This window comes from Gekko japonicus, unplaced genomic scaffold (genome assembly GCF_001447785.1).
Source record: "Gekko japonicus isolate JY-2015 unplaced genomic scaffold, Gekko_japonicus_V1.1 scaffold1628, whole genome shotgun sequence".
NCBI classification, from domain to species: Eukaryota; Metazoa; Chordata; class Lepidosauria; order Squamata; family Gekkonidae; genus Gekko; species Gekko japonicus.
This window is the reverse complement of record NW_015162000.1, coordinates 42,417-60,483: the sequence shown is the minus strand read 5'-3', so window position 1 is coordinate 60,483 and position 18,067 is coordinate 42,417. Positions and strand designations below refer to the sequence as shown.

Here is an 18,067-nt window from a genome sequence, read left to right as displayed (position 1 = left end):
TCAAAGCAGAGTCACAAGAAATCCAAGTAAGGGGGTGGGGGTTTGCAAGTCCAGCACAACCAGTTACAATGTGCAGAATGTCTAGTAGAACCCAGTTCCACTGGCATTGCAAGCTTAAAAGGACTGCTCTCAAAGCACAGAGTCCCAACAAATCCTGTTCTTTTGAAGTTTGGTAAACATTTAGGTTGAACAGAGATAGTCTGTCTGGAAATGTATCCATTCACAAACCAGCAGGAACCTGCACAAACAGCTTGAAAGTTTGTGGAAAGTTTGTGCTTCACTTTGTGAACTACTAACTTCACTTTGTGAACCACAAACTGCCCAAAATTCATCATGAGTTTTAGTTCCTGAGCTGGTCTGTGCCCATCACTACTCCAGACCTTGGGGTATGATGCTCTTTCCACCTCATGGCCCAGATCTCTACTATAGAGCAGGTGGCTCTCATATGTTAAACACTTTGGCCAGAAAGAAGTCTGCAGAGTTTCTTTAGGGCACATGGGAGTGCTTCTGTCCCTGGTGCTCCTGGCAGGCTAGTTGCACTGTGTGCTAGAGCTTCTCCAAGCTGAGTCTCAAGCCTAACAGCCTGCTGATAACAGCACTATGCTCTGTGCTTTCTTTAGATTCATGTACCTCCAACAGGTTCCAACCATTTATGTTAAATGGTTTCTGAGAGCTGCCTCCCTGTTAGCCCCCTCTGTGGTGCACAAGTGCCAAACCTCATTCTTGAAGCCCTTGCCAGGGCTTTTTATGAGCCATTACCTGAGGTGTTCCTTTTGGTGGCTATCATTTCTGCATATATAGTTTCCAAAGTGGGATTTCTCTTGTGTAATTTTGTGCTCTGATCCTTCATTCTTCCCAAGTTGACTTCAGATTCCACCTAAGAAGGGCTTGACATTGTCAGGAGAGCTCTCAAAACTGGCCTCCCTTTGGCTTGTTGTTTTCCTTGTTTGTGATTTATGGAGTCTGATTGTTAGCAGTCAGACCCCTCCTCTCACTGAGGGGCAGTTTATAGCTAGCAATAGCATATAACACCATTCTTAAAATATCTTCTCAAATATCAGAAGTGCAAAGACATGGCCTGGCCCAAAATGACACAAAATGGATGCTAGTCAGAAACAAGTCTGGACATGTAGTTTAGAAGTGAGAGTGGCTGGGTAGCTAATGACCTCCTTTACATCCTGGAGAGATGCATGATTTAGGACAGTGTGTTTCCCAAGAACCTATTGACTCCTCTTGGGCTAATCTCATCAACACCCGTCCCAGACTCACTTCCTTGCCCTCATTTATCCTAATTAAGCACCTCTTAATTCTGTTCACCAAACCTAGTAGTTTTCCCACCCAGTACTTGCAGGGTCATCAAGCCCCGTTAACACCTATAGTCCACCTCAGGGAAATCCATCAAGCCTCTCCCAAATCACTGTCCGCCTCAAAAACCCATCAAGTTATTGTTTTTTGGGGCGAAGACGTCAGTTTGCCCCGGGGAGGATTTTGGCCTATATCAAGAGCACTTAGCCACCAGTGCAGTGTGTGTGTTCCTGGATCCATACTCATGCCTCCAATCTGTTGGGTCTTCTCTCCTTCTCTCCATGAAATGCTGATTGTTTTGCTGCTGCCTCCTCAGACCTCTTTCTTTGTAACTGGTAATTTTAGCCTTCCCCGGAATTGCTTTTCCACTTTCATCCCTGATTTCCTCTTAGCTAGCTTGTGTGTGTTTTCAGTATGCGTGTTTTATCCTTTTATTTTCTTTCAATAAAAAATCTTTCCAGTTGAACATCTGCCTGGTTTATTTTGAGAGTTCTCTTAAGGGAAAAATCCCCATAAACATTGATGGAGAATCCCAGTTACTCACTCATGCTTGTCTCCTTTAAAGGTAATTCCCCCAACTAATTAGGAAACCGCCTATTTGGGTAACATGAGATGGGGCAACGATGCCTCAATGATCTCTGTTGTCAGATAGCCTAGGGCATGCATAGTAGGGGTGTATAAGGCTGCAGATAATCCTCTCCTGGAAGGTGAGCTCTTCACAGGATGCAGCCCAACTATTCACTAATTAATCAAAGGAAGCCACTTCTGTCTTGTTTAAATTGAAGAGCCCAAACTGGCTCAATAACGAGCTTGGATCGTGAACTTGTCTGTTTCTTGCAACTCAGAAGAAGGTTTTCATTGCTGTTGCCACCAGTGCTTCGTATTACAACGGTGTAGTTTCAGAAGAAAACAATTTTGCTCTATAAACAGATAATTACAACTGTCAGATTAGGCAGCAGTTCTGTTTGGTTAACCTTAAATATTACTATCTTTTATTTCTACCTAGGAGAAATCTAAGATGGAAAGTGAATTGGTAAATATTCAGTCACAGCATGAGATGCTGAATGAAGGAGTTTTGCAAAGAGCAAGAAAAATTGATGAGCTCCAAAAGAAAATTAATGAGGTAAAACTTTCAGCTCTCGTGGCATCTTTGTAGATGTTTAAGTTGCTAATGGCAGTTCTTTAAATCAGCAGATTTTATATATCTTTAGGGAAACCTTTCCACATTCATTTGCTGAGGAATCCCTTGTTTTGCAAAGAATTCTCTGATACATTTTAAAATGCAGTCTGTTCAGACAAAGCACAGCACATGCACATACGTGCACCTTGGAAATGGAGAGAACATGTTAGAGCAGGTGTCTGCAACCTTGATCTCCTCCTCTGGATTGTGACATGGTTTGGCTCAGTAGTTATAAAAGGTTGCTGATCCCTGCACTATTTATCTATTTAGATATTTATACCTTTCTGTTCTCCTGGTGGAGACCTAGAGCAGCTTATGGTATTATTCTCCCCTACTTTGTTTTATCCTCACATCTCTGTGAAATTAGGTTAGGCTGCGAGTGTGTGACTTGCCCACCAAGATTGCCCAGTGAGCTTCTTTGGAAGAGTTGGGATGTAAACCTGGGTCTCCCAGATCCTAGTCCAACACTCTGACTGCTACTTCATGCTGGCTCTCACTACACCATGCTGACATTTCAGACCTTGCTGCGTAACATTTCCCATGTGGTTGCCTGTGCCTACATGGTTGCAGGGGAATGTCGGTACTGATCCACAAGCTGCTTCTCAGGGAAACTTGCTTGCCATTACTGATTCCTCATCAAGGAGCCTTCTGTAAGCTTCCAGGGAACCCTCAGGGTTCATCAGAAACCAGCAGTATACAGCACAACTTACCTCGATCAAATACCCATTCCTGTCATGATTTAGCCTACCTCAGAGGTCACAACCAATGGCTGCAGAGCCAAATGTGGCATGGTATGGAAACAAGTGTGATGCTCAAGAAAAGAAAGACAGGAGCCATTGGGAAAGACAGTAATGCTAGGTTGAAGGCAGCAGAAAAAGAGAAAGAGACCCAACATGAGATGGATTGACTCAAGGAGACCACGGCCCTCGGTTTGCAAGACCTGAACGAGGTTGTTAATACTAGGATGTTTTGGAGGTCATTAATTCATAGGGTTGCCAAAAGACAGAAGCAGCTTAATGGCACTGAACATGCACACCCTTTAAGTTAGGATATATTGGAGGAGTAGGTGGGGCCACATAAAGGGCTGGCAACAACCAGTGTTTGGGCTCTGGAAACTTTTGGGGTTATTAACATCTCTGTTAACAGTGAATGTTAAGTTTGTTATGCAAATGAGCTTTCTTTTGTTGCCTCTTGGCTCTAACCCATTTCTTTGAATATTGATGTAGTTTGATTATTTAATTATACAAAGTTGCTGGTCCCTTTTATGTCATTATCCCAATTATATCATTAAGCCTGCATGACTGCTGTAGAAATTCAGGCTGGTGGTAAAATTCTTTGGGTGCTGATTTCTTCTAGGGGAAAAAAATAACAGTACTTGCAGGGTAATTACCAGGCTTTTCAGTATGCCTGAAGGGCAGTGTGGAATAATCAGTTTTTTAAGAAGGAAAATGCGCACAGAGATTTCTTACCTTTTAGTTATTCTGTGAAGGAATTACAAAATTGTGTACCTGAGCAGTGTTCCTAAATTGAAAGGAAATTGCTTTAAAGCATGGACAATGGTACAATGAGAAAGAACTTGTATATAAAAATGGATTTTAATTGCCTTCTTTTTTGGGGGGGGTGACTGGGGATAGGTAGAAGACAATGTTTTCCTTGAATTCTGTGAAGAGATTGGTGTAGAAAATATTCGTGTCTATGAAAAAGAACATGTGCAACAGCAGGAAGAAATTGACAAGAAGAGGTAAGCATTAAAATGGAATTTCAGTTTGTCATTAGGTTACTAGTAGTGCATATTCCAGGTTCAGAACCTCTACAGCAGAAGAAAAGAGGCTCAAGCCTTTTACAAATTACTCTATGGTACAATAGACACGTAGAAGTGACAGCTTCATTTCTATGTTGATATTCATCATTTTTATCAGTTTTTATTCTTTTCCTGAATGATTGCTATGTTGTGATTTTATAGACTTGAATTTGAAAACCAGAAGACACGACTAGTTGTTCAGCTTGAATATATATCTAGCCATCTAGCAAAGGAGGTCAACAAGACAAATATGCTGAAAGAGACTATTTACAAAGATGACACTGAGATTGTCCACTTAAAAAAGGTAACGGATGGGTTTTACAATGCTCTGAAATACAGTAAGGCCATATCATTATAGGTCTGCTAGAAAGTATGGAACCATTTATTTATTTAGGCATTTGTACCCCACTTTTCTTCCCAGGAGGGGCCTAACATGACTTACAACATCATTGTACCTCCTTCCATAAAAGCGGTGGCACAGGGGATTTATCCTCTGGTTAAACAGCTGAGCTGAACAGGACTGCTGTCAGTTCGAGCCCCGCACTGGTGTGAGCTGCCAGTCCGTGTCCCTAGCTCGCCGTCCACCCAGCGGTTCGAAAGCTTCAGCGAGTAGATAAAATGGGTACCACTCCTTAGAGAAATGGGCACACAAAACCCCCCCGGTGGGGGTTGTGTTAGCCGATCGATGGTCTGCGTGTAAGATCCGAAAGCCGAGAAAGATGTATGCAGCGTCGAAGAAAAGCCTGCAATAGGCCATTCGGTCAGTCGGTGGCAGTGGTGCGCTGCGACTGAGACAATGCTGACAACATCAAGCGACGCGGGGGGGGAAAAAAGGAATGCTGCCGGAACATGTCTGGACCTTACAGCCAACCAAACTCTGTCAACTATGAAATGTGTGTGATTCAAATGATATATGTTGTCCTCCCTTACCCCCAGCATTGTTAGTCCCATGTGAAATACAGGAGTAACTGTAAATCGCTCAGAGCCGGCAGCTCTGCATGGATTGAGTGATCAATAAATGGAAAGATTATTATTATTGTTGTTGTTGTTGTTTTTAAAACAGTTTATTTGTCATTTTCCATTATTTACATTACATCTTCGTGTTACATTTATTCTTGTGAGTCTTTTCTAATTACATTATTTATCCACATATAAAACATTTTCCATCGGTTTTCAAATATCTCCTTATTTTTCCCTTGTAATCTTAAAGTTAATCTATCCATCTCCGCTACAGTCAACATTTTTTCAAGTATATCTTTTTCTGAAGGTACTTTCTCTTCTTTCCATACTTTAGCTAGTAAAATTCTTGCTGCCGTAAAGAAGTATATAATTACGTATTTCTCTGTACTGTTGTATATATCTGGAATTATATTTAATAAAGCTAACTCTGGTTTGAAAGGTATTTGCATTCCTGTTATTTCCTTTAACATTCGGTATACTTTTTCCCAATACCTTTGTACCCTATCACACCTCCACCACATATGCATGAATGTACCAACGTTTTTTTTACATTTCCAACAGTTCTATTAGGTATTACATAGCATTTGGCTATCTTCTCTGATGTCCAGTGCCACCTGTAAAACATTTTGTATATGTTCTCTTTATATAGTATTGCCCGCATTAACTTTATTGAACTCCATACTTTAACCCATTGTTCTGGTTCTAACATACAGTTTATATCTTTAGCCCACGTCACCATTGTACCTTTCACCATTTCTCCCATCATACATTCTTCCATCAGTAATTTATATATATTTTGAATAAGTTTATCACTGGAAGACAGCCATATCTTGTCCAATTCATTTTTTTTCCTTTTAAAATCCTTTTTTTTTTGTCTGTCTTATAAATTGCCAGTAATTGGGTCTTCTCCCACCATGAGAGTTTTATATTTTGGTTATTTAATTGTTCATCTGATTTTAAGTTGTTATTCTCATCAAGCAAATCTTCATATTTTACTTTCCTTCTTATCTCCATCAGTGTTGAAAGTGTTACCGCTTCCATTGGTGCTACCCATTTAGGTGTTTTTAGGTAATGTCTCAATTTAATTTCTTTCCAGATTTCCATTAATGCTCCCCTTATGGTATGATTTGTAAAATTCTTGGGTGATTTCCCTTCTTCGTACCAAACATATTTGTGCCAACCTACGGGCAAGTTATGCCCTTCAAGTGTTAACATCCTAGAGTCTTCCAGCATTACCCAGTCTCTTATCCACATCAGTGCTGCGGCCTTATAATACACATTCCAATTAGGTACTCCAAACCCTCCTGCTTCTTTTTTATCTTGCATGTACTTCCTATTAATTCTTGGTCTTTTATTTTCCCATATAAATTTACTACATGTCTTCTCAAAGTCCTTAAAGTATTTAAATTTCCTTATGATTGGTATATTTTGTGCCAGAAATATGAATCTTGGTAATACGTTCCTTTTGATGATCGCAATTATTATTGTTGATGATGATGATGATGTTGTTGTTATTGGCATGGCAACCACTTAAGTTGACATCACTGTTCTGAATTATGATCAGATATTGTCTTAACCCCAGGGAGGGGTCAGTTTCCTGTGAGAATGTCTGTAGTTAAATAATGGCTAGCTGGTCTGTATGACTGAGCCTATCTCTGGTCCAGTTATCCGAACCATCAATCATGCTCCTGACTCTTGGAACCTGATGGACTGTATTGGTCATGCTTCTGACCCCTACCCCAAGAATATATGTGGAAAGGTAATATGCTTGCTTCAGAGTTCAGTCAGGCTGGATAAGCTTAGAATTTTTATTTTGTAATCCTTCACTAGCCTTATGTTGTTCTTATGTGTTATGTGCACCCAATAAACTAAAATATCTTTTATTTGAACTTTTTGTCCAAATCTTTTGTATTAACAGGTCTCAAAGGCTAAATCTTGTTGCCTAGCCCTAGTCTAGCTACTACTAAGAAAACTCTTGTCTTGTTTTGATTTTTGACCTGCAGCCTTACACCCTGTAGTGCTGTTTTGTTTTGGGAGCTCCAGTACAACTGGATGGGAGACTTAGGTCCCTTGGTCTCCTGGCTGTTGGAAACTGCCTGAAGGGGACCTGGTGGCAGACTACCCTTGAGGTAGTGTTTTTTTTTATTTTTGTTCTGGTTACCCCCTTAGTGAGAGTAACAGAGAGGACCATTTTCCCTCTCCCTTTTGAATTTTGTTTTGAGAAACCTTAGTGAAGGTGAGAAAAGCCTTTACACACTTTACGCAGGCTTGCCCTTGAGACTGATCTGGAAACTCCAAGTACTCCAGAATGCGGCAGCGCGCCTGCTGACAGCATCGCCTATGTGGACATGCATTCGGCTGGTATTTTGCTGCTTGCACTGGCTACCAATTGAGTACCGGATCGTTTCAAGGTTTTGGTATTAACCTTCAAAGCCTTGAATGGGCTGGGACTGACATATCTGAAGGACTGCCTCTTCCCATATGTGCCCCGAAGAGACTTGCTCTCACAGGATCAACATCTGCTGGTTACCCCTGGCCCGAGGGATGTCCGCTTAGCCTCGACCAGGGCCAGGGCTTTTTCTTCCCTGGCTCCAGCTTGGTGGAATCAGCTCCCACTGGAGATCAGGGCCCTGTAGGACCTTTTATTGTTCCACAGGGCCTGCAAAACGGAGCTGTTCCGCCAGGCCTTTGGTTGAGGCAGACTTCCATCACAGTTGGCCTCCCTGCTCTCAGTCTGGCTCCCACTTGCTGAAAGGGCCCACTGATTCCACTTGTGGCTCTAACAGTTATGAAATTCTGCAACCTATATGATTTTTATTGTTAGTTTTTAACTGTTTTAATGTGATTTTATTGTAATGAGTCTTGGACTTCGCTTTTGTGATCCGGCCTGAGCCCCGCTTTGGAGAGGGCAGAATAAACATCTCAAAAATAATAAATAAATAAACACTTGATCACCAGCAAGACATTTTTTAAAAAGTTGCTTAGAGCAACATCACAGCAAATTGTCATGACTGCACATGGTCTTGTTTCCTTCAGCAGGGTGAAATGTACCTACTTGCCTCTGTCAGCCCAGCACCTCCAAGGAGCATTAAATACCAAGGCTCAGTCCTTTGCCCCAACACATGTCACAGACAGGTTGCAGCCCTCTCCACAGTTCTAAGCAGAAAAAGCAGCCCTGTCATATGGTCACCCTTATATATATCACTTGCATAAAGGAGCAATCCTGCTTAAGGGCCCCCCCATCTACTACTTTCCATCTGTGGGACCTCCTCATAGTTCTTAATATCTTACACAAAGAAAAACAGGTTGCTTACTTGTAACTGATGATCTTCGAGTGGTATCTGTGCATTCACACCCATGGGATTCAGTGCACACGGGCTGGATCGATCGGCATTGTAGCAAGCTCTTTAACAGATTTTCGCGCCCAGGCCTCGGGCATGCGCAGGAACCCCACCGCGCATGCCCTGAGGGGAGGGCACGGACATCGCACCAGTTCCTTCATACCGCCGTGAATCAACTCCTATTGGAAATTTAGAAGCTGACAGCAGCAGGGAAGGAGGGCAGGTGGTGTGAATACACAGACGACTACTCAAAGATCATCAGTTACAGGTAAGCAACCTGTTTATCTTTGACATGGTCTCTGTGCTTCACACCCATGGGAGATTAGCGAGCAGTAGCGTACCTGGAGGAGGGTGCTGGCAGGTCCTTACTGTGTAGCTGCAGATAGAATGCGATGTCCCATGTCTGTATTGGAGTTCTTACGGACGTCTAGGGCGTAGTGCCTTATGAAGGTATTAGGCGTGACCCACGTAGCGGCTTTGCAAATGTCCGTTAACGGAACTCCCTGGAGAAGGGCAGTGGAAGCCGCAACAGCTCGAGTTGAATGGCCCTGATAGGGCCAGGCAATGGTTGTTTGGCGATCAGATAGCAGAGGCGGATGAGCCCCGCAATCTACTTTGAGAGGTGTTGAGCTGTGATGCGAGTCCCCAGCTTTGCTGGTGCGTACGAGACGAACAGTTGGGAGTCACGTCTTGCTGGGCGGGTTCTGTTCAGGTAGAACAGGAGCGCCCACTTCACATCCAAAATGTGTAACAGTCTGTCCTCTGAGGATGTCCAAGCCGGAAAGAAATCCGGGAGGAAGACCTCTGCCTGTAGGTGGAATTCTGACACTACCTTTGGCAGGAACGAGATGTCAGGTACAAGGCAGACACCGTCTGGCAAAAAGGACAAGTAAGGCGTGTCATGTCTGAAAGCCAGTATTTCTCCAACTTGCCTCGTAGAGGTGACAGCAACCAGAAAGGCCGTCTTCCACGACAGGAATTTTATGTTGCAAGTTGCGAGTGGCTCAAAGGGTTTCCTTGTGAGCTGACGAAGAACTAGAGGAAGGTCCCAGGGAGTGACAGGAGTTTTGACAGGAGGGTAGAGATGCAATAAACCTTTTAAAAAACATTTTGAAAGCGGATGTGAAAACAGTGTGCATCCGTCAACTTGAACATGGTAGGCTGAAAGTGCGGCCAAATAAACTCTTAACAAGGAGTGAGAGAGTCCCAAGTCAGCGAGGGACAGGAGGAATTGGAAAACTTTCTTGAGATCCACGGAGGTGGCTCGAGGGGCATCGTCACCCAAGGAGGAACAGAACCTTTGCCATTTGTAATGGTAGGACTTCCGTGTAGTAGGCTTTCTTGCTTTTAATAAAACATTAGCTACGCGGGTGGAAAAGGTGTTGACAGTATTCTCCAGGCAGTCAACTTCATCCGTGGCATGTCGTGGTACAGGAGAGGAGAGGAGGACAGGAAGAGGAGATCCTGTGCCAGAGGGAATTGATGGTAGACCCCTGCTGACAACTTGAGGACGGTCGAGAACCATGGTTGCCTCTGCCACCATGGGGTTATTAAGATGCAGTCCACTCCATCTGTGATGATTTTGTCCCTATAAACTCGCTCATCGATATCAACAGGTTCGACATGCAGACGTGGAGGTTGACGCTGCGTGCTAGTAGAAATGTGTCGATTCCGACCTGTATCGATGTCAGGAGCTTCTGATACTGTCGATGTCGACGACGAAGAAGGAGAGAGGGAAGGCTCTGCACCCATGGGGTGACTTAGGAGCTCCACATTCTCGATGTCGGAGTAAGGATGCTCTAGTTGTTGTATAGTAGAGACCAAAAGTTGAATGGTCGGTATCGGTGGAGGAGCGTGTATCTCCGATGTCGATGGAACGGGGGGCACTTTAGGGGCATAGCCCAGTGCAGACGCCACCACCTTCACCTTCTTTGCCACCTTTAGGGGCTTAGAGGAGCCCTTTTTTGTGGACTTTTTACTTGCCTTGGGCCTCTTCTTCACCGGCGTGGAGGTGGAGGGTTGCTCCTTCGATGTCGGAGGCTTCGACGTCAGTTGGGCGATGTCGGAGGCAGGCCTCGATACCGGAGCCGTCGAGGTCGAAGGTCTCTCGGAGTCCATCGCTGAGGAAGGATGTAGCACCGATTCAAGTAACACCACTTTGAGGCGCGCAGCTCGTTTTTTTCAGGTTTGGTTCGAAAACCTAGTACAGTGCTGGCAAGACTCAGGTTGGTGAGACTCACCCAAACAAAAAATACAGAGGGTGTGGCGGTCAAGCGGTGCAAGTTTACTGCCGCAGCCTTTACATTGGTTAGAAAAGCCACACTTCTTCTCCATAAAACAAGAAGAGCAGAGAAGAAAGAAGGGGGAGGTAGAGCCTGAAGGCCAAGCTGAGGTAAACGGCAACTTCCCTCCTCAGGAAAAATAAAAGTGGTTTTGTTTTTTTAATTTTAGTAGGTAACGAAGAAGTAATACGAAAAAAGGAGAAAAGTGAGGAAAAAATCCAAAGAGCCGTGAGGCAAATAGCCAAAAACAGCGAACCGATCAAACCGATGGAGAAAAGGTCTTTCCAATGTGGCAGTAAGAAAGAAACTGGCGGGATGTCCGCGCCCTCCCCTCTGGGCATGCGCGGTGGGGTTCCTGCGCATGCCCGAGGTCTGGGCGCAAAAATCCGTTAAAGAGCTTGCTACAATGCTGATCGATCCAGTCCGTGCGCACTGAATCCCATGGGTGTGAACCACAGAGACCACTTTGAAGATCACATGAGCTCCAAGGAGCATCAGTGAGCAGTAGTTTTCTTCAGGGAACCTATTCCTATTTTGCCTTTTGAAATTACTGAAAAAAAGTTTTGAAGACGTTTTCCACATTTTCATTATTGAAAGCATGTATTTGGGCCCCTCTCCCACAGGATCTGGAAAGCTCTAAAAAGACTTGTGCTGCTTTACATAGCCCTGTCTTTGAAGTTTATAGGAGAGTGGGCTCTTGCACCAATGAAGAACTCTGAGGGTGAGTCCAATGTTTATTCTCTTAGATAATACAGTTCTTTATTTACAAATATCTTTTCTTACATAGGAAGAGAAGAATTTTTTACAAATGGTAGATGAAGTTGTAGCAGAACTACAGCAGCTTAGAGAAAGGCAGAATGTTAAGAAAGTTGAGGTTTCAGAAGCTCAGAGTCAAGTGGAGGAATCAAGGAAGATACTGCTAACTCTGAATAGGTAATTAATGTGTGTGTGCTAAGTGCCATCAAGTCGCTTCCATCCTATGGCGACCTAATCCGTTAATAACCTCCCAAATGTCTCTTGGTGAACAGCCTGGCTCAGCCTGGCAAACTGAGGGCCGTAGCTTCCTTTATTGAGTCAATCCGTCTTGTACTGGGTCTTTATCTTCTCCTGCTTTCAATTAATTTGGCAATTAATAGTATGCTTTAATTTCATTACTTACCTTTTTAAAATGATTTTGAGGAAAATTACTATGTTGCATTTATATAAAGATTTCAGCTTGCACTTACTCATAGTACCGTATGATTAAGGTGGGCAGCCATATTGGTCTGAAGCAATAGAAGCAAGTTAGAGTCCAGTGGCACCTTTAAGACCAACAAAGAAACCAAGCTTGTCATTCTTTTTATCTCTTAAAAAATCTTCACTATTTTGCATGCTCATTTAACAAGCCACCGTCTGTATTCTGTAATTCCATTTATATGTAATTCCATTTAATTGTCTGACGAAGTGTGCGTACACACGAAAGCTCACATCTGAATAAAACTTTGTTGGTCTTAAAGGTGCCACTAGATTCTAACTTTGTTCATAGTACTGTATGCTTGTGTGAAGAGTAACTGAGGGCAGCAGCCAAAGGGCTGCTTGGGGGAGTTTCTGTACACACAGCTTTTGAGGTCTTTCCTCTTGATAACAGCTGAATTGTTTCAACTGTTGGAGCTGATTTTGGTGCATAACAAAACACTTACATTAAAGAGAAAGTTGCTGTACTTGTGGAATCTCTTGTGTGCGCCTACAGTGTTAACTGAGTGTTATGAGAAAACCGCAGGGGCAAATGTGCGAGCAGCTTGCACGATACCCTTGTTGCGGCCTCCAAAAAGTGTGCCTAGGTGTCTCTCTTGTAGTGAGGTGGATATGATACTTACACTTGAATGTGGTGATGCACGGAGATTCACGTGCTCCAGTTTTCCTTCAGTTGTTCAGTTGCAAGTGTGGAAAGTGAATTTGTAGTTGACAAAGCAATCTACAGATGCTGATTCTTCACAGTGTCTGGTACCACCTTCAAGTTCTCTTTGCACTGGGAAAAGCAGTAGTGAAATCTAGTCTAATGGGAAGCCACTGAAATAACAGCCTGTGCTGCTTGGGACTGTGTTAGGGATGGGCACAAACTAAAGTTCATAATGAATTTTGGCCATTTTGTGGATCCCAAAGCTATGTTGGTGGAAGGAAGCCTGGCACAAACATTTCTGGTGCTGTTTGTGGTGGTTCGTGAATGGGTACATATTCTAGACAGACTGCCTCCGCTCAATTAAACTGTTCACAAAACTCCAATGTAATGGGGAGGGGGGGGGGGATTCTCCAGCCTTGGAAACAGAGAGGTTGTGGGTGGGCATCACTACCAGGTTGCATTGTCTCTGTATGTCTTACCTCCGGATAAAAAGCAGCATTGCTCTCTGGAATGCAGAGCTCATATAATGGAAGCATGAGGTCTGCAAAGAAGTGCGAAGGCTACAGGGCAGCAGATGTGGCCCGAGGGAACAGTGGGTGAAGGGGGGGGAGGGGGAGCTGCAGTCCAGCACCTCTGTCTCAAAGTGCTTATCCAGGGAGAAGCCTCGGTACTGGTTGTTAGTGGTGAACTGGGAAGTCAGTAGCGGTACGGCTGCCAGGGGTGCGTTGACGGAGGTTTCAGCAGAGGTGATGGCGAGGAAGTATCTCAGTGAGTCCTCTGAGCCCACCTCTGTTGATCCCCTGAAGTACCTGTCATGCAAGGCTGTCATCTGGCCTGACCTCTCTTGTGTGGCTATGAATCTCCTCTACTGCCCTCCCACCAGTGTCCAGATCGAGCAGGTGTTCTCCCACCTGGGAGACATTCTCAGCCCCCACCGCTCCCTCCTGGACCCAGCCAAAGTAGATGAGTTGGCCTTCCTGAAGGTCAGCCTCCCCCTGCTGGGATACCCCTCTCTGGACCTCACAGGGTAAGATCCAGGCCTCCTGTTGTTCCCCCCATCCCTCCTCTCTGAGTGATGCAGCCTGCGGGTTGCACCCTTGGTGCTTGGGTGAGTGTGGGCTCCCTCACCCAACGCCTATCTCATAAAACAACATCTGCCTCATGATCAAATGGAAAACTCTGATTTCCACTGGTCTGGTGGGGCTGGGGCGCCTGTCAAGCTTTTGTGGTGTAGCTTCAGGGAGCCCCTGTCGAAATTCTGGGTATGTCTGCCTTTCTGTCCTTCAGAACCTGCCTTTGGAGACTTGAGATGGCTGTGAGCATAGGGGGAATGCTTGCTTTGCTTCCAATATTTGGTTGGGGGGGGGCGGGTCTGTTTCCCTGTGAGTTTGGTGTCACTAGCTTGTCATGAGCTGTTCTGTATACTTCTGTAAGTGCAGCTGTCTGTTCCAGAGCGAGCACTGGGGAGACTTGGGGGGGGGGGGGTCTGTAACCCCAGAAATTTATTTACCCCCAACTTGGAGAAATTGTAGAGGAGCAGGCAGCAGGGTGAGGTTCCTTGTGCGTTTGGTGTGTGTAGTTTGTAAAGGGTCAATTCTATACACTTTTGAACCTTTGCCTGACATTTTCCCCAAAGGGGTTGTTCTTAGTCCTGTTGCATTTGTAGTGCCACAGTGGTACTGGTTCTGCTGGGCTTGCAAAAATTCCCCCCACTTTCATTTTCTATTGAGAGATTCTGTGATTTGGCCTTAGTCCATTGGAAACAGTGGAGGATGGGGTCACCTTCTTTGGTGGGCCATAACTTGGAACCTGTAAATGCAATCCTCACCAACCTTGGAGGGCAGGTAGAGGAGAGTCATCCAGCGATCCTGTGCGAGGTTGGTCTCTCTAGCACGTGGGGAGGGGGTCTTCTACCACATCGTAACCTGAACCAGTTAATCTAACACAAAAAAGTTTGTGATGGTCTGTGGTTTGTGAACTGTGCACAACCTATGAACCGAACCACATTTTCCCAGTTCATGTCCGTCCCTATCTATGAACTGCATGAAGTAATATTGACCTCTTTGATTAAGCAGAAGATATGGCAGAACTTGGAGGGCCAGTAATGTCTTAGCTATTTGCTTGTTTTTAATGAAAGCTATTAATAGCATTGATGAAGCGTATATCTGGATATAAGTAGAGGGTCCCACTTAAATAATTGACTCTGCACTTACACAGTGTCATTATTATTCTCTTCTCTCACTGCCTGACACAATAAATCTCGTCATTAGAGCTGACTGATGAGCAAGAAATTTTTAGAAAGGCTACTGAAGAGTTAGAAGTAATTGAGACAGTGCAGTGTTTAAATTACAGAGCCTGAGTTTTAAACTTTGATTTAAAATACTTTGAGATTACTGATAGGACCATATATCTGAAAGCCATCAATATAATAAAGTACTAAAATTTGACTGCCATGTTTATTTTTATAGTTTAAAAATTTTATGCCCTATCTTTCTTTCCTCACCAGGGCTACCAAGGGGGCTAACAAATTAAACCATACGTAATAAAATCATGTTATAAAATCATTCGAACCAACCAACACCCCACCCTCCCCCAGAGTGTGCGGACTCTAATCTGGGAGAACCGGGTTTGATTCTCCACTCCTCCACTTGCACCCGGCTGGATGAGCTTGGGCAAGCCATAGTTCTGATAAGAGCTGTCTTTGAAAAAGAGCAGTTTCTGTCAAGAGCTCTCTCAGCCCCACCTTCCTCACAGGGTGTTTGTTGTGGGGAGGGGAAGGGAAAAGGAGTTTGTAAGCCGCTCTGAGACACCTTTGGGTAGTGAAGGGCGGGGTATAAATCCAATCTCCTCTTTTTCTTTTAAAACAAAACCAGAGCTAAAATACATACAAAGACATAAAAGCAACAGTTAAAACATTGGTCAGGAAGTATAGATTGCTGAGGGAATTACAAATAAAACAAAAAAGTCTTCACCTGCTGGCAGAAGGCCTTCTCCTGCATTGCCACCCACCTAGTCTTAGAAGTCAGGGGCAACCAAATCAGGGCCCCCAAAGATGACTGTAATGGTCAGGCAGGTTCATAAGGGAGTAGGCAGTCCTTCAGGTATGTTGGTTCCAAAGCATATAGGGTTTTAAAGGTCAACACCAGCAACTTGAATTGTGCCTTAAAGCAAATTGGGAGCCACTGTAGACTGGCTGAGACTAGAGTGGTAGGGTCCCCCGCCTCCAGTCATCATCCTAACGACAGCATTCTGCAGCAATTGAAGTTTACAGACACTTATCAAGGGCAGCCCCATGTTGTGTGCATTGCAGTAATCTAATCTAGATATACCCACAGGATGTGCCAAAGTGGCCAGATCTTGTGACATGTCTTGTGTGTTTTTTGTTGTCAGAGACATGGGAAAGTTACAAAAGGAAGCTGCAGCAATTGAGGCCTTGCTGGAAGAGAAAAAATTAGAAAGGCACAATAGGCTTCTTGAATGCAAGCTCTGCAACTTAAAGATAAACCTTCTTGAGGGATTTCTGGATGACATCAGTGAAACAGAGGTACATTAGCATTTTTTTGTGGCATAGTGATTAATTGTCTGATATACAGTGATAAACTCTGAAAGTTTGTATATAAAGTTTATTCCCTACTCCCAATAATGTGATCACACCCTAGTTCTGTCCCATGACACATCACTTTTTAACAGAGTGACTACTACAATTATACATTTGAAAGCGCACACAGAGAAATCCAGTATTGCAAGAATGTAACATTGATTACTGGCTTTCCTGAAATCTATTTTTAAAAATATATTTAAATGCTAACAGCGCTTCTTAATGGATAGTCATGCTGAAATACATTTAATAATTAGCCTTCTCTTATAAAGGGCAAAGGTACAAAAAGATATTTCCAAGCAGGCATTCAGATAAAAAGGAGAGGCCCATCATTTTCAGAGAGAAGTGAAAGTAGGAACAAGAGTGAGAAATTCAGCATGAGTCAGAAGGTGGCAGTGGAAAGGAAAACTGTCAGAGAGGCGGTCATTATTCCCTCTGGCATACGCAGCACCTTAGCAGTGGAGGTACTGTGAGTAACTAAGTATCAAGGCACAGAAGACTTCTCAGGTGACCTAAGGGAAGGTCTGGCCCCTTGGCTGGGGAAGATGCTTGGAGCCCTGAAAGCCAAAGGGGAAAGGGGGTTAATCTCACTGCCTCCAGTTGGGGATAAAAGGTGTCCAGAGCTCTTCTGTTTGCTCATTCAGGACCCTGGACAGCAGTTTGCTTGCACCAACACAAGTGAAGAAACAGACCTGGGACAGAAAGTCCTTGCCTTGCTTCCCTGGGGTAGCTATGATGAGAGGTTTCTTGGGCATGTGCTGAGTGCTCAATAAAAAGTAGCAGCAACTTATCTCAAGTGAAAACAAGTGAACTTCTTTGGATACAAAATGTAGAAAGTTGGGGAGGGGGGAGTAGAATAGCCGCAGATACGACTGAAAAGTCAAAAGGACTCCAAAAATATACTAAGGCAAAAAGTGAATAAAAGCATAACCACATTTGCTAACATTTTGTTCCAATACCTTGAGCTGGTAGTGGCCACAGGGATCAAGTACTCTTCCTGCAGCCACCAGAATGGATAGGCTAGAACAGCGCGGAAGTGAAGGGAACTGAGCAGCCCCCAAAAAGATGAAGAATAACAGCTAGATTCTCTTATTTGAAAATGCTATTCAGTTTTCCCACTGGCTTAATTCTAGCAAGCAGTTGTCCCCTTACCTGATTCTGTGCGAGTTTGTGGTTAATCTAGAGGGAGAAACCACTCACAGGTCATTCAGCTGTTGGTTAGACTGTTACGTATAATGAGGACTGTCAGGGAACCTCTGTCCCTTGCCTCTGAGAAAGGTATCTGTCTCTCCATAGAACCTTCCTGCCAGCTGGAAATACCCTGGGGGTTTGACAACACAAACAAACTACTTCAATTTTTACAGAGGAGAGGGGATTTTATTTTAGGGAGGTACAATGATCCCAGTCATTACAAGCTCCTCGAGACCTCTCTTCCCTTCCAATTTTTTAAACCTGTATTTTTACCAGCTGCATAAGGGCTGCACTTGCTTTTCTGCCAGCAGTGCCTTTCAGGGCAGTGCCGGTGCATTGGAGAAGAAAGAGGAAGAACAGGACTAGAGCCAAAGATCCATATCAAGGACCAAACCTTGGAGGTGTAAATATTGTGAAGACGGATCGCAGCTCCCTCCTCTGTCAAGTAAACAGCTAACTTTCTGCTGGTCATGAGTTATTAAGCTAGAGAGATGAATAGTTGACCTTAGTATTAGGCTGCTTTGATGATG

The 18,067-nt window shown here is 44.0% G+C and overlaps 1 protein-coding gene across 1 annotated transcript in view; it reads left to right on the top strand.

Moving 5' to 3' along the window:
• The window catches only part of SMC1B (structural maintenance of chromosomes 1B), a 63,086-nt gene that overhangs the window by 29,582 nt on the left and 15,437 nt on the right, over positions 1-18,067 (top strand). Inside the window, exons 15-19 of the mRNA XM_015405442.1 lie at positions 2,312-2,428; positions 4,120-4,226; positions 4,449-4,590; positions 11,657-11,802; positions 16,139-16,292. Coding sequence (XP_015260928.1) covers positions 2,312-2,428; positions 4,120-4,226; positions 4,449-4,590; positions 11,657-11,802; positions 16,139-16,292 — 666 coding nt within the window. The remainder of the gene's footprint in view (positions 1-2,311; positions 2,429-4,119; positions 4,227-4,448; positions 4,591-11,656; positions 11,803-16,138; positions 16,293-18,067) is intronic.